Source organism: Pseudovirgaria hyperparasitica (assembly GCF_010093815.1).
Source record: "Pseudovirgaria hyperparasitica strain CBS 121739 unplaced genomic scaffold EJ05scaffold_2, whole genome shotgun sequence".
Classification (NCBI taxonomy): Eukaryota; Fungi; Ascomycota; class Dothideomycetes; order Acrospermales; family Acrospermaceae; genus Pseudovirgaria; species Pseudovirgaria hyperparasitica.
Genome location: NW_022985550.1, coordinates 1,712,870 through 1,734,674, shown reverse-complemented (window position 1 = coordinate 1,734,674; position 21,805 = coordinate 1,712,870). Strand labels below are relative to the sequence as shown.

Genomic DNA, 21,805 nt, shown 5'->3' with positions numbered 1-21,805 from the left:
GCATGCACGTCAGAGTGCGAACTGGGGAACCGCCAACTTCTGGCCTCCATAGGAGACAGTCGAAGCAATTAACGAAGCTAGAGAAGCTACTATTGTGTGCTCATCTGTATATATGGTGACAAGTAATGTGTTGACTGGTGGCACGCCTGCAACCTATTTTACAGAAAAGACGGTCAAGGTTCGAAAACCCCATATATCTATAGTACAGGTTTCCAACATTTTCATGTCTGATGCCCCGCGATTTGCGTGCACGGGCCACTAATATGGAGGGGTAAGGAGACACCAATGTACCCCACCTGCTAAACGCCGAAAAGCAGTGCGTCGTGCATAAAACGGCTGGCCAGTACAGTTCTCGTGCACAATCACGGTCGGATTTCGTGTCACGATATGAGTCTACATTCCTCCTTTCTCCTTCCATGTTGCTATTTACAGCCATTTCGATATGTCCAGCACAGTACATGCAATAAAAGCCAGATGGAGACAATATTGTGTTGAGAGGAGAATTACCTTCACGACGGACTAGGACAGGCCCAGAGCGACCGGGAGCAAGACAAAACGATACTTGGCCTTCTCCACTCCGTGCCCCAAGCCCCAGATTAGCACAGCGTCAGAGATCCCTGCGCTGGTTGTTTAGCTCCAGCAATTGCTCCAATAGCTTCTCAACGCCTCGCTCTCACCCCACCTAAGCTTCAAGACTCCATAGACACGCCCGATTCACTCCAATATCTACGATCTTACATTCGAGCTCTTTGCTTATAATCCTGCTTTGACCCCGTTAAACCTTCTGTCTTCTTCACATTCCCATTCTCAGCGTTGTGTGACTGCCTGCGCCGCGCGCCTCTCTGCTTGGCAATCAATACCTTTGTGTGAATCCTCTGAGTCGGCTTCCCCTGCCAGCTGTAAATCGCATTTACTCTGAACAGCTGTCAACCGTCAACATGGCTGATATCGATACTACATCACGCCCAATTCGCGAGAGGAAGCCCTCCATGAGTGCTCCAATTTCAAATATCACTGGTCCCGTCGGCCCAGGCTTTACCAGACCCAAGCACAAGAGAACGGTCACTGGCTTTGGTCCCAGTGATATCAAAAGCGTTGAAGCTTCAATTCCAGAACCCCAGCGTGAAGCGTAAGTCGTGAATATATCATACCGCATGCAATTGCTTATTCTAAATCACAGATGGAAGAAATTCGTGAGCATTTGAGAGACATGATGACAACGAGCTACGATGCTGAGCAACATAACAGACACCCAAGCCGTTTACGAGCCCGGACGAGTTTAGTGTAAGTAGAGACATCTTCCTTGTAATCTGTCATGAACCAAAACTGATTGCTCGCAGAAAGAGGCTGTTCGTCATATCGAGACTACCCTCGCTCGCTCCCTCTTCAACTGCGATGAAACGTACCTCTCACTTCCCTACCTGTTACGGATAACCACTCATAAAGAATCAGTGCAGCATACTCGGGCACAGCCCTCGCCTTCAGAGACCGTCTAGTCCTAGACTGGAACAAGACTCAGCAGAACCAGACCTTCGCGGACCAGAAGCGTGTCTACTGTATGTTGAGGATTCCCGAAGAAGCACAAACTCTGACCATGCATATAGACCTGTCGCTCGAGTTTCTGATGGGACGAGCCCTTGACAATGCTATGTTGAACGTTGGACAAAAGGAGACGGCAAGACGTAAGATAGAGAGCCCTCGCCCGTAGTGGTCCAATACTGACAATGGTATCAGAGGGTCTCGCAGATATCGGCTTCCGTATAGAAGATGTCATTCAACAAGAGCACGATGCAGCTCTTGGCAACGGTGGTCTTGGTCGTCTTGCGGCCTGTTTCTTGGACAGCATGGCCTCTCTCAACTACCCAGCCTGGGGATACGGACTAAGATACAGATATGGTATCTTCAAGCAAGAGATCGTGGATGGCTACCAGGTCGAAGTTCCAGACTACTGGCTTGACTTCAACCCATGGGAATTTCCCCGCCACGACATCACCGTGGATATCCAATTCTACGGCCACGTAAACAGGTTCCAGTAGGTACACCAACCATTCTAAGACATCACTGTACTTACTGCTATGCAGGGACGATACTGGCAAGACCATTACTCAATGGGAAGGCGGTGAGATCGTGCAGGCTGTAGCGTACGATGTTCCAGGTACGTGTTGAACTTTCTGCGTCAACAATTGCTGAACGCCATAGTGCCCGGATACGATACCCCGACTTGTAACAACTTGAGACTGTGGGGTAGCAAGGCCGCGAGTGGCGAGTTTGACTTCCAAAAGTTCAACTCTGGCGAATATGAGAGCTCTGTAGCTGATCAGCAACGTGCCGAGACCATCTCGGCTGTGCTGTATCCTAACGACAAGTGAGCGACTATTCTCTGGAGTATTATACGTGCTGGAAACTGACATTTTCAGCCTCGACCGCGGAAAGGAATTACGCCTGAAGCAGCAGTACTTCTGGTGCGCGGCCTCGCTCTACGACATCGTCCGACGATTCAAGAAGACCAAGCGCGCTTGGGCCGATTTCTCCAGCCAGGTCGCCATCCAGCTCAACGATACTCACCCAACTCTCGCTATCGTTGAGCTTCAGCGCATCCTTGTTGACCAGGAAGGTCTCGAGTGGGACGAAGCATGGAACAGTCAGTATAGTCGATAATTGATATGCGTGAGAATAAGCTGACTCAAATAGTCGTTCAAAACACCTTCGGCTACACTAACCACACTGTTCTTCCCGAAGCACTAGAGAAATGGTCAGTTCCACTGATGCAACACCTTCTACCTCGCCACCTCCAGATCATCTACGAGATCAACCTTTTCTTCCTCCAGTATGTCGAGCGCAACTTCCCCAAGGACCGCGAAATGCTGGGACGTGTTTCAATTATCGAGGAGTCGCAACCCAAGATGGTTCGCATGGCGCATATCGCCATTGTGGGTTCCCACAAGGTCAACGGTGTTGCTGAGCTTCATTCCGATCTGATCAAGACCACCATTTTCAAGGACTTTGTAAAGATCTACGGTCCTGACAAATTCACCAACGTCACGAATGGAATTACTCCTCGCAGATGGCTTCACCAGGCCAACCCCAAACTCTCTGAGCTCATCGCCTCGAAACTTGGAGGCCACGGTTTCCTGAAAGATCTCACAGGTCTTCACAAGCTCGAGTCGTTCGTTGATGACAAAGACTTCCGAAAAGAGTGGTCAGAGATCAAGTACGCCAACAAAGTTCGTCTGGCGAAACTGATCAAGGATGCCAATGGTGTTACTGTGAACCCCGCAGCGCTCTTCGATATCCAGGTCAAGCGTATACATGAGTATAAGCGACAACAGCTGAACATCTTTGGTGTCATTCACCGCTACCTTGCCATCAAGGAGATGTCCCCAGAGGAACGGAAGAAGTTAGCGCCTCGCGTTTCAATCTTCGGTGGCAAAGCCGCTCCAGGATACTGGATGGCTAAGACAGTCATCCACCTCATTAATCAAGTTGGTAAGGTTGTCAATAATGACAAGGATGTTGGTGATCTTCTCAAGGTCATCTTCCTTGAGGACTACAACGTCAGCAAGGCTGAGATCATCTGCCCAGCCTCTGACATTAGTGAACACATTTCAACCGCTGGTACAGAAGCTTCTGGTACGAGTAACATGAAGTTTGTACTGAACGGTGGCCTCATCATCGGTACTTGTGACGGTGCTAACGTGAGTTCCCATCATTTCACTATTCGAGACTTGAGACTAACCCATTGTCAGATCGAAATCACCCGTGAGATTGGAGAGAACAATATCTTCCTATTCGGAAACCTCGCTGAAGATGTTGACGAGCTGCGTCACGCTCATCTTTATGGCGAGTATACCCTTGATTCTGGCCTTAACAAGGTCTTTGAAGCCATCCGTGGCGGCATGTTTGGAGACGCCAACGCCTTCTCGGCTCTCGTCAACGGTATCGTTGACCACGGCGACTACTATCTCGTCTCTGATGACTTTGCTTCTTACTGCCAGACCCACGATCTTATCGATGAGGCGTACAAGAACCAGGAAGAATGGCTTACGAAGTGCATCACCAGCGTTGCACGAATGGGTTTCTTCTCTTCTGATAGATGCATTGATGAATATGCGGAGATGATTTGGAATGTTGAGCCTCTCGTACCAAAGGAGAATGGTGCTTGAGGAACGAAATAGATGTATCAGGAGATAACATAGATCTGCTGAAGGCGGTAGAGGGCACGACGATTGGATTGACTCTGATAGTCCTAAATGAAGATGACAGCTGGAGATCGTTACCTGATAGCTTAGAAATAAATGTGGATTCTTTAGCAAGGATCACAAGTGTCATCAGTCTTATCTGCGTTGATTTAGCCAAGAATACGCAATGTGATGATGCCAGACGTGAAACCATGCTCATGGGAGTGGAATGGTCCGTGCGTTATTACAGCCAGGGTGTCCGAACTGTGTTAGCTCCAATCTGTCTTCAAGCATCAAGTCAAGCTCTCCAGCACCAAGTTTCCTACGCACAGTCCCACGATGGCGAATCGAGGATACGATGTGGTCGTTGACGTTGATGCAGAGGTATTAAAGCTCTTTCATATGACAGATAAGCGAAACCGTTAACAGACATACAGGGCGACCTAGGCCATACCGACCTGCAAGAGGACCCTCTTGAGTTCCACTCCTCCAGTATGATGAGCGTACTCATTCTGTACCGCTCCATGCTTACCAGCGTTCCCTCTAGACTTCGACGATACCTCCTCCAACCGTCACAAGATCGCGCCGGACGGCAACTCCAGCTTCCTGCCTGGAGGCCCATCGTCACGCAACACCGGCAAGCGCTTCCTGTGGAGCATCTCCTTCTACCAACAGTTCTTCGACGTCGACACAAATGAAGTCCTGAAGCGCTGCTATACGGCGGTATTCCCGCGCGCAAACTTCCTCGATGTGCTCGAGGGGAATCCGGATCTGTATGGTCCGTTCTGGATCGCGACGACGGTGGTGGTCATCTTGTTCCTCTCCGGCACGATCAACAAGTACATGGCGCACGATGACAAGGTGCATTTCAATTATGATTTCAAACTGCTGAGTGGTATGTGATTTGGGCAATCAATAAGGACAGTCTTGGAAACACGAGTTTTGGTACTGATACTTAGAACATAGGTGCTGCCGGGCTGATATACGGATACACGAGTGTGATACCTGTTGCGCTGTTCGGGACGCTGAAGTGGTTTGGTAGCGAGTCGGCGAACTTGATGGAGTGTTGGGCTCTCTATGGATATGCGAACATCATCTGGATACCCGTCGCGTTCATCTCGTGGTCGCACATCGACAGTAAGATTGGAACTCACTCCCAAACCACGTTATTATTCAATGGAAGATCAGATACTAATGCGTTGCCCCCACTCCCTAGTCCTCAACTTCGTCTTCGTCGGCGTCGGCTTTGCCGTCTCCGCACTCTTCCTCTTCCGCAACCTCTACCCGATGCTCAGCGCAACGGACATGCGGACATCGAAGATACTGCTGATCGTCGTGATTGCCCTGCATGCCGGTCTTGCCATTGCCATCAAGATCCTGTTCTTCGCGTAAGTTTTTGGCAACCGCTACTTTTGCTCTCCTAGTTTCTTTCTCTCCGCTGATACGTGTTATTTGCAGACATAAAAGTCCAGCGGTCAAACACCATGATCACGACGATGATGACGACGATGATGATGACGACAAGGTGAAGCTGATCAAGATGCTTTTGAAGATGTTATAGAACCTTTTTTTTTGAGCGGTCCTCGTGCTTTGCTTCATCGCAGCTGCTTTGTAGTCTAGCAGTATACTCCCTGTACTATAGTCGTTGACGTTGACGTCGTGCTTGTAAACACTATGCCAATAAATCTTCAGACGACCCGCCGTGCCAAAGTGGTGGTGGTTGGTAGTGGTGGTGAACGACGACTCTGACAACAACCATTGGCCTCACGGGCCCCCTCTTAACAGAAGAGGTAATTCTTAGATTGACTTGGTCGTGGTACTTCGTGGTCGAATTCTCGCGGGGGAAAAAGTGGGGCTCTGTGTTTAAAAAAGAAGTGAACTAGATTACTTCTGGTCATGATATGACATGACATGACATAACATGACGTGATAACAATGATAATAACAATACTTTGTGTCTATTATACTACTTGAACAAAGTAGAATCCTATAAGTGAAAGGTAACAGGAAATAACAAGAACCCTACTAGCTAATCACCTTATGCTCTTATTATATGAAATAGGTAGTTCTAATAGATAATGACTATGGTAGAACTTCGTGCGCTTTATAGTTATGGAAAAAGTGAATTAGATGAATGATAACCCTACGAGCCAATTACTTTGTATTCTTATCTAATGGAATAGGTAATTCCAATAGATAATGACGATCGTGGAACTTCGTGAGCTTTATAGTTGGGAAAAGTGAATTGGCATTTTTTTAGTATAATGGGTAACAACTATAGCATTATGTGTAGGTGTCTAGGGTCACGGACATCGATCTGTCACACTAGATAGAAAGGTGTATATCTACTAGTTAGGAGAGTATGTTTCGACATGGAGCACGGCTGTGGTTGTAGGTGAAGTGTGTGGGTTGTTATGATATGCTGCTCCTCTGGAGATAGTACTAGAGCAAGACAGAGCAGAGCCATACGGAGCTGCTGCACTTTGCAGCTCATACTTAACAAAGCTGTATCTGTGCGAAGTGGTATGAGACCAGGAGTTGACCGTAGATTTCAGAAAAGTATCGGCACAGTGTCATGAGAGAGGATCAGGGTCTCAAGCGTAGCAGCATGTAAGACGACTTTGAAGCGGATTTCAAAGGGGAAAAAAAAGACTGATTTATGATCGCTAAATGCTACAGATATGATATATGATAATACTGAAAATGATGATCGTCTGGGAAATCGATCATATGTTGTTGAGCGCGATGGCCTGATCCCTCTTGACCCTTCTCCGGTAATGCTCTCGAAACTGATATCTGCCCCAGGTTCCATAGCCGACGACTGCGACGAAAAGGACTGTCCAGGACATGGTGATGATGAAGCCGACAGGGAAGATTCCAAAGGTAACGCCTGGTAACACGAAGGGTATGGCTGCAGCCGCGGATGCGGATGCTTGGGCGGCCGAGTCTGGGCTACTCACGGCTGCTTGGGAGAAGACTCCGTTGACAAAGGATGCTTCGCTTGAAGAGAGAACTGTGTTGACCTGTTCGTTTGTACTTGGTGAGGTCGCTGTCAGACGGATCGTCGGTACGAGGAACTGTTGTAGTCGAGGACTATAGATTGTCAGACACAGCGCGATTGAATGAGTGGCTGTAAAAACCTACTTGGACATGGCACTGCCCAACAAGTTAGCATTCACTCGACCGACATAGTTCAACACCTGCAGCTCCTTTGTGCTAGAAGCGTCCTGTCTGGCCTCGAGCTTCGTCGTTGCCACGTGCTTCAATACGAGTCTCGCACGGACCGGAGGCCATGACAATGTAGTGTCACGTTTGGCGAACGTATCATTCGTAGCTTGAACTGTAGCTCCAGTGTATGCCAACTCCAAGCTGATATCGTTCTCCGTCACACCTTTCCACGTATCGACCGGAGCAGACACGTTGTACAGTCGCAACTCTGCCTGGAAGACACCGGTACTGTTGTCGAGGAAAGGAAGATTGTAGCATACGGCCATGCCACTTGGGTTTGAGGCCTGCCCGTTAAGTGCGGCTATTGAATTCATGCAAGCGGCTTGTGTCTGCGCTTGCCACGCGTTCAGGTCAAAGTTGGATGCATCTCCAGAAGCCGGGCTAAGTGAAGGTCCTGGAGCTCCTGCGATTGCTGAAGGTGTCTGTCTTCGTTGCATGCTCCTGATTCTATCGTTTGCATGTTGGCGGAGATGTGCTTCGATGTCCTCGCCTCTAGTTCGAAGGAAATTGGAAGAGAGGAATCCTGCCTCATGTATACTGCTGGTAGACACTTGCGCAGCCTGCGAGGTAAGCAGCAAGCCACGGAGAATAGATGACCAGAGCCGCATCGTGATTTGTTGGTGGTACGCGCCGTGCTTGTGGAGTTGGACCAATTAATAGTGTAGTTAAAAAATTAGAGGCGAAGCTAACGAAATCGACTGCAAAGCTGCACAGCAGCGCAGTGATGCACGAAAAGAACGGCGCTCAGCAAAAATGCCGAGTGATTAGAATGTAAAATGAAAAGCTGAGAATGAGAATGAGAATGAGAATGTGAGGAGATAGAGGGAATCGGCCCGCATGAAAGACGAGACGCAACAAAGCACATCAGCCAGTGCCAGCCTAGCGATGAGCAGTATGATGAAGAGAGGGTACTTGACAGGCGACCGAGACAAGAAACAGTTCCAGACGAGTTTACAAACACAGAGAAGGCAATATCTCTGGCGCAGAGTCGTGAAAGCATAAATGGCGATGACAGGGGACTGCGACGAAGGATCTGTGAGCGTGATGCATGATCGAGTGATTATCCCAGAACAGGATAGAAGGCGGCTCCCGCTGCTGACGGTGGAGAATCCACATGCGCCACTTTGCTTGAAGAAAAGAAAAGAGGCTCATCAAGACCTCAGCGCTACAGAAAGATGTGAATAGAGTGAGACAGTTGAAGCGCCTAAGAGTAGTCAACAAGTGGAGGAGGTTTGGACAATGGTATAGGGCGGCCAGTTGCAGCCAATCAGACGCGTCCAGGCGATGAGCCCCAACAGCCCTGGCGACACCTTTTGTCTCACTCTTCATTCTCCTACCAATTCTCCTACCATTCGTCCCTCAAGCAGCGCAACCTGATACTTTGAACGTCCTCACCGCCTACCTACCGTATCTACAGCACGGCTGCTGCTGTTATCACAGACATGACGCCTACTGAGTGGCTTAATCATTATCATTGCCCATCGCATGACTCGCAGGAAGCCCCCCAGTGGTTCTGTTGGCCGCCGGCGCTTGCTGGCCGACAACGAGGCCCACAGATCCGCCTGCAGAAGGCCAACTTCTCGGATATTAGAGATCAGATTTGACAGCTAATATTGTTTGCTGATGGCGGAAACGAGCGACTCGGAACGTGGTATGAGGCCAATATCAACGTCCTCCTCTTTTCTTATGTGTCTACCGGCCTCTGGTGGATCTGAGATGGGCCAGGCAGCCGACTCGGTCTATCATGCCCGCGCTAGCTATCTGTCATCGTAAGAGGCGATAGTGTCGGTCGCCTTTGGGCCGTAATAATCGAAGGCGGATGCATCGCTCAGGAACGCGTTTCCCATTCGGACCGAACACAAGCAAAATAGAGGATGGTGATGCGGTGGTGCAGGACAGATGGGGGAACGAGAGCAGAATGCGATGAGGGCGAGCGCGAGTCTGGAGCTGCCATGTGTACAATTCGGCCGCTAACTCACCAGGGTCGAGCTTCGTGCTGCCTCCATACTCGCTCACCCTCGCCGTCCCTAATGACGACAAAGACCACCTTCATGCACCAACGCCTGCATGCTCATGCTCACGCTCATGCTCATGCTCTTAGGTGCCAACACATCAGACGCTTGATCTCTCTCCTCGACTGAACACTGAAGATGCCGTTCATTCCTCCGTCGTGTTCATCGTCGCCGGACCTGCATCCCGCAGCCATCTCTTCCTCCACCATACCCCCCTCGATCGCCGCACAAACGATCGTCTTGTCTCCTCCACCATTCTTATTTCCTCGATCGTCTCTTCTCTGTGCTATCTGTGCCAGACTCTCTGGAGTATAGGGCATATCTGTCCACGTGATCGCCAACTTCTGGATCTAACATACCATGACTTGATATCGACACTTGCTCTACCCCTGTCCAACAGATGCAGAACAGGCGTCGATTCTTCTCACAAGCATCCACTGTTGCTTGGAACTGCTGTTGGGCTTGGAAATCCAGTCACGCTTAGATCAGATGGCTAACCGGTATCCAAACCTGCATTCAGCGCCGTCGCTGCTAGACCTTTCTGGTGGGTGGGAAGAAAGTCCACGTCCCCAATCCTCGTCTAGTGCATCAACGTCTTCGACCAGCCGTAGCATAACTCCTACTCAATATGCTCAGTCGCCCATGTCTTCGTGGACGCCGCAGTCGACCCCTACTGTCAAATCTCCTCAGCCCTCGCACTCGTCTAACCCGTGGTTTGCTTACACGGCTGCAAAGAGGTCGCCTTCGGGCGGCACTCCTGAATCTCGAACCCCTCAATACACGAGTCGTTCGACAACTCCTGTGCAGGCTCCGCAGCCGCTCCGACCAAACAATGCGATAGCTGGCTTCAATAATTCAAACTATGGCGTCTCGAGTCCGGAGCCCATCCAGAGGGTTTTCGAATATCCTACATCGTCCACCCCTAGTCAGAATCGCCAGAATGCGTACCTGCTCGACTTGCAATCACTGGAGCGCACAGTGATTACGAAGCATATGGCGCAGTCTTTCTTGCATCACTATCCGTCGCTGCTTGTGCGGGTTGGCGTATCGCAGGAGAGTAAGAATAATGCTTACAATTGGGCCTGCCGAAACCCATTCGTTGCATTGCTGTTTTTGATGTGCGAAGATGTTGCAGCTTTTCCGAGGGCTTCATTCTACATGTTGACAGACGACCAACTTCCTTTCCAGGAAGAAGACTTGGAACGAATTGCAGCAAAGCCAAAGAAGATAGTTGAGACGCAATGGCGGGTGATGGCCAGGAAGCTACCGCGTAATGGACAGCACTTTGAGTTTAAGAAGAATGAGAGAACTCCTATCTTGAGCCAGGGCATAGTCAAGGACTCGGAAAGCCCTGGTCAAGTCGTTGATCGGGTGTCATGGCTGGGTGAATCTGAGAGTATAGTCTACGTTCGCAAGAGCTACCGTGAACTTCGACCTACTCAACAAGAAAGTCTCGTAAAACAGATCTTGTCTTTCAACCGATTTGATCATCCGAATTTGGCCAAGATATTGTGTTCTTACGCTGAAAGATCTACAGTAGCGTTCATCACGATGCCAGCACAATGCAACTTGGATGATTTTCTGCGCCCCATCCAACGAATACCAGACGCCACTACATCTCGCCAACTTCTGAGCTGGGTCAACGATATCATACAAGCCGTTGCTTTCATTCATTCGCCCCCTCGGAAGATCACTCATCGCAGTATCAGACCCCAAAAGATACTTATCTATGGAAGTAGAGTGGTGCTTTCGGTTTTTGGCGTTGGAGACGAGCTAGAAGACTCACCAGCAAAGTCACATGCAGCAGACCCGTCTTTTGTGTACGCTGCACCAGAAGTCATCAGGAATCAAGAGAGAAAATCGACTCGCCTTGCCGATGCATTTTCACTCGGTTGTGTATTTCTCTGCATGTTAGCTGTCCTTAGGGGCTATTCCTTAGATACCTTTGACAACTGGCGCCGGAAAAATGGTTCTGGTCTTAGCTTCCATGCGAATATGGATCTTATCAGGAATGACTTTTTTAATCGACTACGCATGAATAAAGACTCGACTACAGCGGAGAGACATGCGCTCAAGTTTGTCGAAGACCTCATGGCAGAGGATCCAAAGAAGAGATGGAGAGTGCGTGACGTTGCGCCTCGCGTACAAGAGTGGCATGATTCAAGACAGGTATCCAAACGAAGAAGCTTAGACGGTATAGATTTGGAAGCACGGAACATTACTGTGCGAACTTCAAGCATGCAGGTGAATACATCACCATGGTATGACCGGACCGCCAGGAGGACTTTCGCCTCCGTAACTTGAATGATTTACGACATAACGATTGAAGCGATTCTAGCGAATGCATCTCACGTTGGCATTACGGACTGAGGCCTTTCTTTTCATCTTCTTCAGATCAGCTCATGTGATACCCTCTTGTCCTCATTTGCAGCAATCCTTGAAACTCCGTATCTGGACTGCGTGAATATTGGCTTGGAGTCACATACATTTCTATCTTCATGGCAAGAGTCGGGTAATGATGACGCTTGCCCCAAGGCTTCCACTTTTTGGAATTAGAATGAGGAGGATGCCACTCATCAATCAATGGATTGTACATATATCACGTGGTCGTGGCTGCATGGGTCAGCCGCAAGGCACCCTCGAATCCTGTAGCCTGTTCATCTGATCTTGAACATCTTGATATACTACTTTTTAGATTCAACATTGGGATTCTGTCGAACATTGTATTAACCTATAGTCAGCACCATGACAACCCCAATCCTACTCAACGCCGACTGGGTCGATAACCCAGGTCCGGCCTCCGCCCATATCACACCCATCAAAGCCATCCCAGGCCTCTTCATATCCGGACGGTCAGTACTCAAAGACTAACAAACACACCATAACATGCATATCAAGAACCACCATCAGCAACTCCCCTGTACACCAATATTATCCCCCACAAACCCAACCCCGAATAAAAAACCCTCTAACCCGCACAGCCGCTTCGCATTCTCCTCCTCCGCCACAACCGACTGCCTCGAAACCCACCACATCTCCCACATCCTCGCCGTCCTCGAGCCCCACGAACGCCCGCCCTACTCGCCCACCATCCGCGCTACATGCACATTCAAACACGTCCCAGTCGCAGACGACCCCTTCGCCGACCTGCTCAGCCACTTTGCAGACTGCTGTGCGTTTATCCACTCTGCCCTGGCACGTCATCAAAGCAGCCCCGACTCCGTCACCGATGAATCAAATGACAGCAGCACAACTAAAGACCCCGACCCCAACCCCATCCACGGCGTCCTCGTGCACTGCCGCGCAGGCATATCGCGCAGCGGCGCCGTCATAGTAGCATATCTGATGTGGTCGCGCGGACTGACATACGCCGCGGCGCTGGACCTGGCACGGGAGAGCAGAGATGTGATTACGCCGAATGAGGGGTTTGTGCGGCAGTTGCGGGTGTGGGAGGAGTGTGGATGTGCGATTCGTGGGGAGGAGGATGGGGTGGAGAAGGGGGTGTTTGTGGAGTGGAGGAGGGAGAGGGAGGGGAGGTTGGCGGTGATGGGGGAGGAGGAGTTGAATAGGGAGCGGGTGAGGGCTATGGTTGGGGTTGCGGTGGGGATTATGGCGAGGCCTGGGAGGGTGTTGGAGGGGGTGCGGAGGCAGGGGGAGGGGGAGGGGGAGGTGGAGATTGGGGAGGAAGCTTGATTGTATGTGGAGAGGGTAGAAGGGTGATGATGTTGGAACGGATTGGCGTTGTAGCCAGTGTGGCTCTGATGATCATATGCATAGATTTGTGCTTCTTCCGATGGTGCTATTTCTGGTTACTAGAATATAGTACACGACCGCCTCCTTCGTCTGTGGGTAACACATACCGTGCATCTCCTTCAGGCCTTGTACAGTGTGTCCAAGAAGCCCTTTGCGAGCTCTACGACAACGCCCTTGTTGGGCAGACTACCCGCCACACCATACAGAGCACTGGCACTCCCTCGCGCCTCACCCTTACGGCCCTTGCCCTCCGCGATCCGCTTCCGATCCTTCTCTCGCTCCTCCTCGAGCACATCTGCGAGATCCTTCAACATCTTGTCGGCTGCCGCAACGATCGGTAGCGTCACAGCCACGTGGATGGCTGGTGGATCCTGCAAAGCATTCAGGTGCCAGCCTTTGGCTGACATGCCATCTGCGATATCATATATGTATAGTGTCGATGACGAGAACGCAACGACGCTGACGAGGGGTCGGCCGATAACCTTGAGATCAGAGCTGAGCGCAGGGTCGTCGCGAATCGCAGACTCAATGCGTTTAGTGGCACCGACAATCTTGTGACACGCATCGATATACCCGTTCTCGCCTTGCGTCATCAAGCTCGCCCAGCAACCAGCTATGAGTGCTCCAGGGCGGGATCCCGCAATCGAGGGTGAAGCGTAGACACCCCCTGACCAGTCTGGAGAGACGAAGTATTGGTAGCTTCGCAGTTTCTCTGTTCGGTACAGTACGGTAGAGTTACCCTTTGGTGCAAAACCGTATTTGTGGGTATCGCAGCTGATACTGGTGACACCCTTCAGGCGGAAATCGAAAGGTTCCGATTCGTACCCTGCCTTTTGCAAAAAAGGTACAAGGAAACTGCCGAGGCAGCAATCGACATGCAGAGGTATTGACTTGCGGACTGCAAGCCTCGACAGGGCCGAGATATCGTCGATGATCCCGTGTGGAAAGTTGGGTGCCGACCCAACGAGCAGGACTGTGTTCGGGTTGACGAGTCGGGACACGGACGGGATGTGTACTTTGTAATGCGGGGCAGGGCATTTCACTAAATGGATCTTGATCTTGAAATACTCGCCTGCTTTGCGGAATGCAGTGTGAGCCGTATCAGGAAGAATCATCTCCGGCGAAGTGACTCCGCGCTCATGATATGCTTTCTGTCGGGCACTGAGGCAAGCCATAAGAATAGACTCAGTGCCACCGCTCGTTGTCACCCCACCAGAGCCCTGTGGCGCATTGAAGATTCCGAGAACCTATTCTTAGGGTTAACGTTGCTATTGAATTGACCCTGAATCACACATACTATGCTCACGATCTCTGCTTCCATCTTTCTCACACCAGGAAAGACATCTGGATGAATCGGATTGCTGACAGTGAACTTTCCAAAAGCTTCCGTTTGCAACTTGATAAGATCATCTCCACCGTGATATACTGCGCCACTGACCCTTCCATCCTCCCACCTCGTATGCTTCATCTCATAAAGCTTTTCCAGCTCTTGTCTAACCTTTTCTCCAGTCCATCCATTCTGTGGAAGCGCAAGGAAGCGCTCTGTGTCTGGTCCGCTTGCGATAAGCTTCTTCTCGAGATCAATGATGGACTGATCGATGCCGGCCTGAACCTTGGATCGAACACCAGGCAGCCTGAGAAATATGCCATATAAGGTGCGCCGGATCGATATGTACGCGTCGACAGAAGAGCCTGCGATACCGCGGCCCTTGAGCTGATAGAAGGCTTTACGCGACCATCGTAGGAGGAATAGAGCGAATACGATGTTCCTCAATCTAGTAATCCCCGTTAACACGTTGTAATGCGCGGGGCGCCTCGGGAGAGCTCACAAGTCAAGATTCAGGGCCAGTAGTTGTTTGCGCGCCGATGCTCTTGGGCCGCTGATGGTGTCTCGTAGGCTGACCGGTAACCTCGAGGAGCCAGGCATGGTTATTCAAGGATGGTAAGGGATTGTACAGGTGATCATCGCAGTATATGAACGCCGCCGCGTTTTTATTATAGAAGTTGCAAGATGCCGTCACATGCAACTAGCCGATTCGTGCTAACACGTCGGGAGGCGGATACGGAAGCGACGCTATGCCCCGTTGATCCCGGCTCCGAAGCGTCAAAATGCATCATGCATACCCCATATATACCCATTACCGATATGCACGAACCCTGTGCTTATATTGTCTCAAGTCAACCTTGTTGCAGCTTGACACGAAAAGACGATTTTAATTTATAGTGCTAGTCTGCCTAGGCCTGTATAATGAACCAATGTCTCGAGGTGCATGTATGCTTTCACTATACGCCTTCGAGACAATCGTCGGTAAATGATGTAGCACGATGTGCACATCACGCCCTAAAAGTGTTCTTTCGGCTCTGGAGCTGTCTTCGGTTTCCTCCCATGATACATATATGTCAACATACAAGCCGGTAGTGCTAATACTTTCCACGGGACCGAGGATCTCACGGATGTACGTTCGTTCAATTGTGCTTCTTTCCGTGATCAATCCAACGGTAAGCTTCTGTAGACCTGTCATTGAAGCTAGCGCCCTACAAGAGCGGTCCCAATCATTTTCTACCAGCGGTCGTCCTGCATCAAGTTTGGAAGAAGGAAAATACCACGTGAGAGATACTTGACGAATCGAGTTCCATCTGCAAGGCATCAGACGATCGGAGAGACCATCAATCTTATAGCGAAGATTATTGAAGTCGAATATGTTCTTGGCATAGAGAATGTCAATGGCTTCGGAATATCTACGGAACATGAGGATTGACTGGGTCAAGCAGGGGGAAAGGACATACATTCGCCGGCAACTTCGTAAAAGAGGAAGAAGCTTCTGCGGTGCTCCATGTATTACTGCTTTTGTGGTGCCATCTACTGGCATCCGAAATAAACAAACTTGGCGAACACCGTATGAGGACTCCTCGAGCGTTTGACAAACTTGATGTCCAAGCTTTTTCCAATTGAAAATATGAACATGCTTGCCACCAAGTATGAGCTCCCAAATGATCAAGCGTATTTCGTATGGGAGCATTTTAAATAGAAGGCATTGTTCCTGATCCAGGGTACTTTGTAAAGACCGCTTCGTGAGTCCAACTTTAGCCGGGTGCAGCAATGGTATTGACAATGTCCTCTTCCGGGATCTGAGCATCGGGTGCACGATTGAGCTCTCGTCTATGGCTGCTATACTTGATATACTAGCCTTGCTTCCTCTGCGGACTCCACGTAGGGTAAGCTGTAGATCAGAGAGACCCATTATTGCGCCTCGTGATGCGTAGGTTTGCTTTACACACAATTTCCCGATTTGGACGTCACTTGGACCTTTTGATAGGGTGAAACATACCGCACCGGAGCATCAGGAACAGTGGCGATGGATTTGGCAGTCTGGACGGATGCTCGGTCAATAGAAGATACTTTTCGCATAATTCCAGTCGATGATGGCACGAACGCTCCAACGTAGGACGCCCCACCTGTTTACGGAAAGGTACAGATCCGGACGTTAAGTTCCCACCTGTGGTAGATGCGGCAGATCTTCGGCAAACTCGCAGCGGCACTCCAACGCGAAACCGGGCAGTTGGAGACACATCAACTGGTGCCCACGAGGCTGGGATTTCCGACTAGCCAGGCGTTCTGACGACATGAATGATGTGGAAACCGTTACTGTCAAGCTCGCGGAGCTTCTCCGCCATCCGGAGGACCTTGACAAGATATCCGCCCTAAAGTCCGAGTTCACTCGCAAGAAGGCTGCCGTAGACACACAATTGAAATTAGGGTTGAGGGAGCAGCTGGAAATAACGCAATCCGGCATGGGCAGCATCACAGATGGCCAAAGAACCATAAATTTGATCAAAGAGGAGATGATGAAAATCGACAAGCTATGTTCAGACTCCACCCAGATGATTCGAGACTTCCCTCATATCAATCTGGTCGCACAAACGCATCGCAACTTTGCGCAAGTGGAAACAATGAAAAGAGATATAGATAGGTTCGAAGAAAAGCTGGATGAGCTCGAAGCACTACTACAGGAGAACGAACAAGACTTGGACACACAACCTAATCTGCTTCAGGTGCATTATGGGTTGACCGAGCTTAGGAACATCAAGGATTCTGCGATGGACCAAATTAGATCGTCGGCAAACACCTCAATGGAGCTTCTCGAGAACCTTCAATTGAACTCCGGCTACACTCTGCAAGATTACTTCAACCGCCTAGACGAATTGATTGGGAAGTTTGACAAGCATATAGATTATGCTTGCATGTCACTCATCGAGTTTGTCCAGACGAACAATCATGGTATGGTCGTAAGACTTGCTACCATCATTGATGCGGAGGAGAAGAACGATAAGAAGGCCAGAGCCCTCCAGGACGCACAGAAAGAATATAAGGAGCTTGCAGCACGTTTCAAATCGATAGCTTCCGGACCAAAAGAAGTACGAGGGTATAAAGACAGGTTTTTGCATTCAATCGAAAAAGTTTGTCGAGAACAGATGGACCAGGCGAATCAAGCATTCTTGAACGAGCCTGACCGGCTGGACAAGAAGTTGCGGTGGTACTTCAACGACCTCAATACAGTCAAAATTGGAATGGTTACACTTATGCCCAAGAAATGGAGAATAATGCAAACGTATGCGAACATATATCACAATACTATGCATGATTGGCTCATATCCCGGGTTGACGCAGAGGATCGAACTAATGCTCACCTCTTAATCATCGCGCAGTGGGTCGAGAAATATTATGCGAAAATGAAGAAACTTGGTTTATCCGAAGACGACTTGATTCCCCACGTCATCGACAACCGCAGTGACGAGCTTGTCCGCGAATATAGGCAGCAGATTATCAAATCTGTCGAAGAGTGGATGGACCGTATGGCTTCCAATGACAAGCAGACGTTCCTCTCAAGACAGGAAGGATCTCTCAGTCAAGATGAGAACGGCTGTTTCCGGACCAAGACACTGCCAGATCTGTGGTTTATGTTGCGAGAGCAATTGACAGTCGCAGGAAACAGTGACCGGACTGATGTCGCAGAGGGTGTCGTTGAAGCTATGTTCCGAGCACTGACTGCGCGGCAACAGCTCTGGCAGAATCTTATCGACAATGAGCTGCAAAAATACTCAATGCCCACTGCAGATATAGAAGGACTGCAGCCGCTCCAAGACTGGATTGTTGCTATTGCCAACGATCAAATCGCCTGCATTGATGATGGTGACAACACAGAAGGGTCGGTCTCATACCTCTCCCGATTCTCACGCGACTTCACACCATTAGTGTCTCCCCAATACGCACAACAGGCTCTGGCGACAAGTGACAGTCTTCGTGATGGCTACATAGATCTCGGTACGCACTGCATATCAGTCTTTGCATCACTCATTTTCGCTGTCGATTTCAAACCTTTTCTGGGAGAATTCTTTACACAAGCGTGGTACGGCCAGAAACGGATCTCGCAGTTCGTCCTCACCTTTCAAGATTACCTGTCGGACTACGAAGGGGTTCTACATCCTTCGCTCCGGGACATCTTGGTAGAAGAGCTTGCAGATGAGCTACTCGTACGGTATCTCAGCTCAGTACGCAATAAAGGCGTAAAGTTCCGACGAAGTGACCCATACGGAGACAAGATCCGAGACGATCTTGTAACAGCTTTTGACTTCTTCAAGCAATTTCCAGCCTTTGACGTTATAAAGCAGAAATGGCGCGTCGTTGACGGCTTCCTCCGAATGCTTAATGCAGAGAAAGCAGAGCTTCCGGCTGTCTACGAACAATTCAAAATCGATTATTGGGATACCAGTATGAGCTGGGTTGAGGCTGTTATGCGAGCTCGGGACGACTTTGACAGAAGTACACTGAACAGCGTAAAGGCAAAGGCTGCTGAAGTTTACGCAGAGAGGGGTCCGGAGACTGTGATGAGCAAAATCAAGTAGTAGGTGGTCTCAGTGGAGCGAATTAGCGTCATGTGCATTTGTCGGCGTTATGATTCGAAGCGGATGGATGCTCGATATTGGGTTCTTTGATATTACTAAGCATGAAACAATGTGCCTCAAAGCCAAGTTCGAAGATACCCGCATGCATTTATGTTCTTCCATAATGTAGATCTTAGCCCGATGCGACTAGCGTGATATCGCCTTGCAGAAGCCAAACGGACGCGTCGCGGTGTCGGCCGACACGTCAAGATCATGACCACCGAAGACGATTAATGATGACTCCCGACGACGATTATGGTCAGTCCCCAAATGCTGCTAGATCCTTCTGCTCCTTCGCGGTCCTCATCTGACAGCTTCTAGGCTCCAAAATCGCACTCGAACAAACCTGGACGCCCTACGAAAGTGCCACATAAATCGTCTGCTGCAGTGAAGGACAGCAAGGAAGCCGCAAAAAAGGCACATTCACCACTGTCGCACCACGAAGCTCTACGCAAACGTGCCATGTCGAAGAAAACGAATGATACTGCTCCTGGCGAGGACGAGCTAGCTCAACCATCACCCGTCGTGCACCGTAAACTACCTCAATCATCTTTAAGCCGGAACGTGGATGCGCAGCGTCGCAAGGCAGCGCACCCAGGTCAACGCAACCGTACAGCGGCAAAGCTGAGAAGGGAGTTCCCACATTTGAAACCACGAACACGATACATTCCTCAGTCAGTAGTGAAATCAAAATGGACACATCTTAGCGTATCAGCACAAGACCAGGTCAAAGAGATATTTAAAGCTGCGAAATGGCCTGTGGTAGCCTCGAGAAAGGATGAGAAGCATCGAAGGGAGGCAGAAGCGATTCTCGGCCAACTTGTACAGAGACTCGAGACACGACTGCCGAATATGCCTTTTCCACCTAAAACAAAAGAGTTACATTTCGATCTGGAAAAACTGATGGAGCGCAATGTGAGGGTCGATACCTAGGAATATTACACTTTTTGCTGACTTCGCCCAGCGTCTTCTTGATGGACAGCTCACTGCGTCACTACATGGCGTTAAACTTCTTGAAGCTGAAATAGAGAAAGAGGAACGAGCCCTCAGTCACGATCGAGCTGTGAGCGAGCAGCTCGAATCAAAGGCCAAGTTAGCCGAACAAAAACATAGACAGACAGGCGCCAAGGTATGTAACAGCTTCGCCAGTGCACAACATTCGATTAAATGCCATCTAGTTACACCCCTTACTCCGTAGCTCGGCAGCCACTGGGGACGACGACCACCCGGAGAGCATAAAAGTCGCTTTTTCGACTAGGATCAACGCCACTTCGATAGATGAAACAGATCAGGATCTTGTGCCATTGCTGGATCAGCTAAGAAATCATCTGGAGAGTATGCAGGCCAATGTCGCACCGATCTATGGCTTGCGCAACACAATAGCCCAAGCGCATTGTGCACTGACAGGCGTCCTTTCCGAGCACATGGACTCAGAACAGTTCGTATCCCTGCCTGGATGATGCTCTGCGTGAATCACATACTTGATTGGCTTACAACAGACGACTTTCCTCAGGCAGGGTCGCACGATGGAAAGGCTGTGATTCGAGCAAGGCTGTTACGGTCGATCAAACCGCCCAGGCGGTACCTTGACCCCGTATGCCCCGTACCTAGGTCGAAATGTACACGGCCTCTACCACACCCGACAGTTAACAAATGTGGAATAACGAGGTCTCGAACCTTTCCTGGTCTTCGCATGAGTGTCAAAGTACCGGGTATCACTTTGTCTTTTGTCCGTAGACGACCTTTTATGGACTGTTGACATTCCACTATCTGTCTTCGTGCATATTAGCATGAAATTGTCCAAAGATTGAGTACCAAAAGCCCTGGACAGACAAACACACTGTGATCATCATCACACATCAGGCCATCATAATACCATGTACCCTGCTCGGGTAGGGATGCAGACATTGGAAAAGCTACCACAGCTTTTGAATGCACCTGGCCCTTCGACATCATTTTATGAGTCTGTCGAGATCGAGAACAAGGGATCACATGAGATGTATGTAGATATTTATACATGGACGAATCACGCTAGTAAACAACGTGTACAAGCCTCGGTATGGAGGGCGGACAGAACAATAGGGCACCACTAATCACTTAGAAAAGAGTACGTACAGTAATATGTTAGAGCTCTCCCGCTGTGCCCGTGACAGCTGCCCACGGAGATTTTAGCCACAGGCCAGCCGCGGCTCCCGCTAATACCAGGGTGTCCTGCCGCTCCAGAACTCCCGTAGACGAACTCTGGGACTGCTGACTCCAACTCCACTTTAGCCCGCGCGCGTGAAGACGCTTCCATCTGATGATTCCCGCTCGCGTGCTTTCATAAACCCTCATTCACGATGCGCCCACACGACGATTGCGAAAGAAGCTGGCGGGGATTGTCCATGTCCTATAATGCTTCGCTGCTAAATCGTCTCTAAAACACGCGCCGACATCTAACAACCACCAACGACACCTCCCTGCGGCTATACTGCTCGCTGCTGCAACTTTCCGAATTCAGAGACATTACCTGCGAGGCGTACAAAGCCTGCTGCAGGCTCGTACATCGCATGCGAGCGAGCGAGGAGACACGAAAAAGCGCCACAGAGGATCTTCAAGCTACACGAGTCCGACCATGACGTCCACCTCGACACCAGAGCAAGGGGCTTCCCCCAGTAGACCACCCGAACAGCCTCCTGAGGCGACTGGAAA

The 21,805-nt window shown here is 49.9% G+C and overlaps 8 protein-coding genes across 8 annotated transcripts; 5 read left to right on the top strand and 3 right to left on the bottom strand.

Moving 5' to 3' along the window:
* Nucleotides 1-469: 469 nt before the first annotated feature.
* On the top strand, nt 470-4,218 carry EJ05DRAFT_473070 (glycosyl transferase). The gene is made up of 12 exons (XM_033743313.1): nt 470-1,129; nt 1,181-1,193; nt 1,249-1,284; nt 1,341-1,402; nt 1,453-1,556; nt 1,605-1,682; nt 1,735-2,032; nt 2,082-2,155; nt 2,200-2,365; nt 2,418-2,641; nt 2,692-3,695; nt 3,747-4,218. The coding sequence occupies exons 1-12, from the start codon at nt 939-941 to the stop codon at nt 4,161-4,163; spliced, it is 2,667 nt and encodes an 888-aa protein (XP_033604587.1). The 5' UTR covers nt 470-938; the 3' UTR covers nt 4,164-4,218.
* Nucleotides 4,219-4,480: 262 nt separating this feature from the next.
* Nucleotides 4,481-5,963, top strand: EJ05DRAFT_448527 (Yip1-domain-containing protein). The gene is made up of 6 exons (XM_033742306.1): nt 4,481-4,562; nt 4,616-4,670; nt 4,726-5,073; nt 5,145-5,315; nt 5,395-5,566; nt 5,637-5,963. The coding sequence occupies exons 1-6, from the start codon at nt 4,518-4,520 to the stop codon at nt 5,737-5,739; spliced, it is 894 nt and encodes a 297-aa protein (XP_033604586.1). The 5' UTR covers nt 4,481-4,517; the 3' UTR covers nt 5,740-5,963.
* A 941-nt stretch (nt 5,964-6,904) lies between these two features.
* Nucleotides 6,905-8,014, bottom strand: EJ05DRAFT_497002 (uncharacterized protein; the record flags this gene model as incomplete). Its single annotated transcript, XM_033746485.1, has 2 exons — nt 6,905-7,271; nt 7,323-8,014. The coding sequence occupies 2 exons, from the start codon at nt 8,012-8,014 to the stop codon at nt 6,905-6,907; spliced, it is 1,059 nt and encodes a 352-aa protein (XP_033604585.1).
* Nucleotides 8,015-9,907: 1,893 nt separating this feature from the next.
* On the top strand, nt 9,908-11,722 carry EJ05DRAFT_497001 (kinase-like protein; the record flags this gene model as incomplete). The annotated part of the gene is made up of 1 exon (XM_033746484.1): nt 9,908-11,722. The coding sequence occupies one exon, from the start codon at nt 9,908-9,910 to the stop codon at nt 11,720-11,722; it is 1,815 nt and encodes a 604-aa protein (XP_033604584.1).
* A 221-nt stretch (nt 11,723-11,943) lies between these two features.
* Nucleotides 11,944-13,201, top strand: EJ05DRAFT_198447 (phosphatases II). The gene is made up of 2 exons (XM_033739717.1): nt 11,944-12,270; nt 12,400-13,201. Exons 1-2 carry the CDS (start codon nt 12,164-12,166, stop codon nt 13,109-13,111), a joined length of 819 nt encoding a protein of 272 aa, XP_033604583.1. The 5' UTR covers nt 11,944-12,163; the 3' UTR covers nt 13,112-13,201.
* EJ05DRAFT_507714 (sphingosine-1-phosphate lyase-like protein) lies at nt 13,061-15,217 on the bottom strand. Its single transcript, XM_033747951.1, has 3 exons — nt 15,001-15,217; nt 14,469-14,946; nt 13,061-14,418 (listed from the first exon to the last, which is right to left on the bottom strand). Exons 1-3 carry the CDS (start codon nt 15,096-15,098, stop codon nt 13,291-13,293), a joined length of 1,704 nt encoding a protein of 567 aa, XP_033604582.1. The 5' UTR covers nt 15,099-15,217; the 3' UTR covers nt 13,061-13,290.
* A 112-nt stretch (nt 15,218-15,329) lies between these two features.
* Nucleotides 15,330-16,628, bottom strand: EJ05DRAFT_473065 (uncharacterized protein). The gene is made up of 2 exons (XM_033743312.1): nt 15,959-16,628; nt 15,330-15,910 (listed from the first exon to the last, which is right to left on the bottom strand). The coding sequence occupies exons 1-2, from the start codon at nt 16,411-16,413 to the stop codon at nt 15,385-15,387; spliced, it is 981 nt and encodes a 326-aa protein (XP_033604581.1). The 5' UTR covers nt 16,414-16,628; the 3' UTR covers nt 15,330-15,384.
* Nucleotides 16,629-16,795: 167 nt separating this feature from the next.
* EJ05DRAFT_496997 (Sec6-domain-containing protein) lies at nt 16,796-20,574 on the top strand (the record flags this gene model as incomplete). The annotated part of the gene is made up of 4 exons (XM_033746483.1): nt 16,796-19,054; nt 19,436-20,029; nt 20,079-20,243; nt 20,293-20,574. 4 exons carry the CDS (start codon nt 16,796-16,798, stop codon nt 20,572-20,574), a joined length of 3,300 nt encoding a protein of 1,099 aa, XP_033604580.1.
* Between the last annotated feature and the right edge of the window lie 1,231 nt (nt 20,575-21,805).

Excerpts from the sequence above, each read along its gene's own strand:
- EJ05DRAFT_473065 (XM_033743312.1), bottom strand. The coding sequence starts at position 16,413 with ATGGGTCTCTCTGATCTACAGCTTACCCTACGTGGAGTCCGCAGAGGA. Across the intron at positions 15,911-15,958 it reads TTACGAAGTTGCCGGCGAAT|ATATTCCGAAGCCATTGACA; the intron begins GTATGTCCTTTC and ends CATGTTCCGTAG.
- EJ05DRAFT_473070 (XM_033743313.1), top strand. The coding sequence starts at position 939 with ATGGCTGATATCGATACTACATCACGCCCAATTCGCGAGAGGAAGCCC. Across the intron at positions 1,683-1,734 it reads ACAAAAGGAGACGGCAAGAC|AGGGTCTCGCAGATATCGGC; the intron begins GTAAGATAGAGA and ends CAATGGTATCAG. Across the intron at positions 2,156-2,199 it reads TGTAGCGTACGATGTTCCAG|TGCCCGGATACGATACCCCG; the intron begins GTACGTGTTGAA and ends TGAACGCCATAG.
- EJ05DRAFT_198447 (XM_033739717.1), top strand. The coding sequence starts at position 12,164 with ATGACAACCCCAATCCTACTCAACGCCGACTGGGTCGATAACCCAGGT. Across the intron at positions 12,271-12,399 it reads GGCCTCTTCATATCCGGACG|CCGCTTCGCATTCTCCTCCT; the intron begins GTCAGTACTCAA and ends TAACCCGCACAG.
- EJ05DRAFT_448527 (XM_033742306.1), top strand. The coding sequence starts at position 4,518 with ATGGCGAATCGAGGATACGATGTGGTCGTTGACGTTGATGCAGAG. Across the intron at positions 5,074-5,144 it reads TGATTTCAAACTGCTGAGTG|GTGCTGCCGGGCTGATATAC; the intron begins GTATGTGATTTG and ends CTTAGAACATAG. Across the intron at positions 5,316-5,394 it reads CTCGTGGTCGCACATCGACA|TCCTCAACTTCGTCTTCGTC; the intron begins GTAAGATTGGAA and ends CCCACTCCCTAG.
- EJ05DRAFT_507714 (XM_033747951.1), bottom strand. The coding sequence starts at position 15,098 with ATGCCTGGCTCCTCGAGGTTACCGGTCAGCCTACGAGACACCATCAGC. Across the intron at positions 14,947-15,000 it reads CTGGCCCTGAATCTTGACTT|ATTGAGGAACATCGTATTCG; the intron begins GTGAGCTCTCCC and ends GGGGATTACTAG. Across the intron at positions 14,419-14,468 it reads AAGCAGAGATCGTGAGCATA|GTTCTCGGAATCTTCAATGC; the intron begins GTATGTGTGATT and ends CCCTAAGAATAG.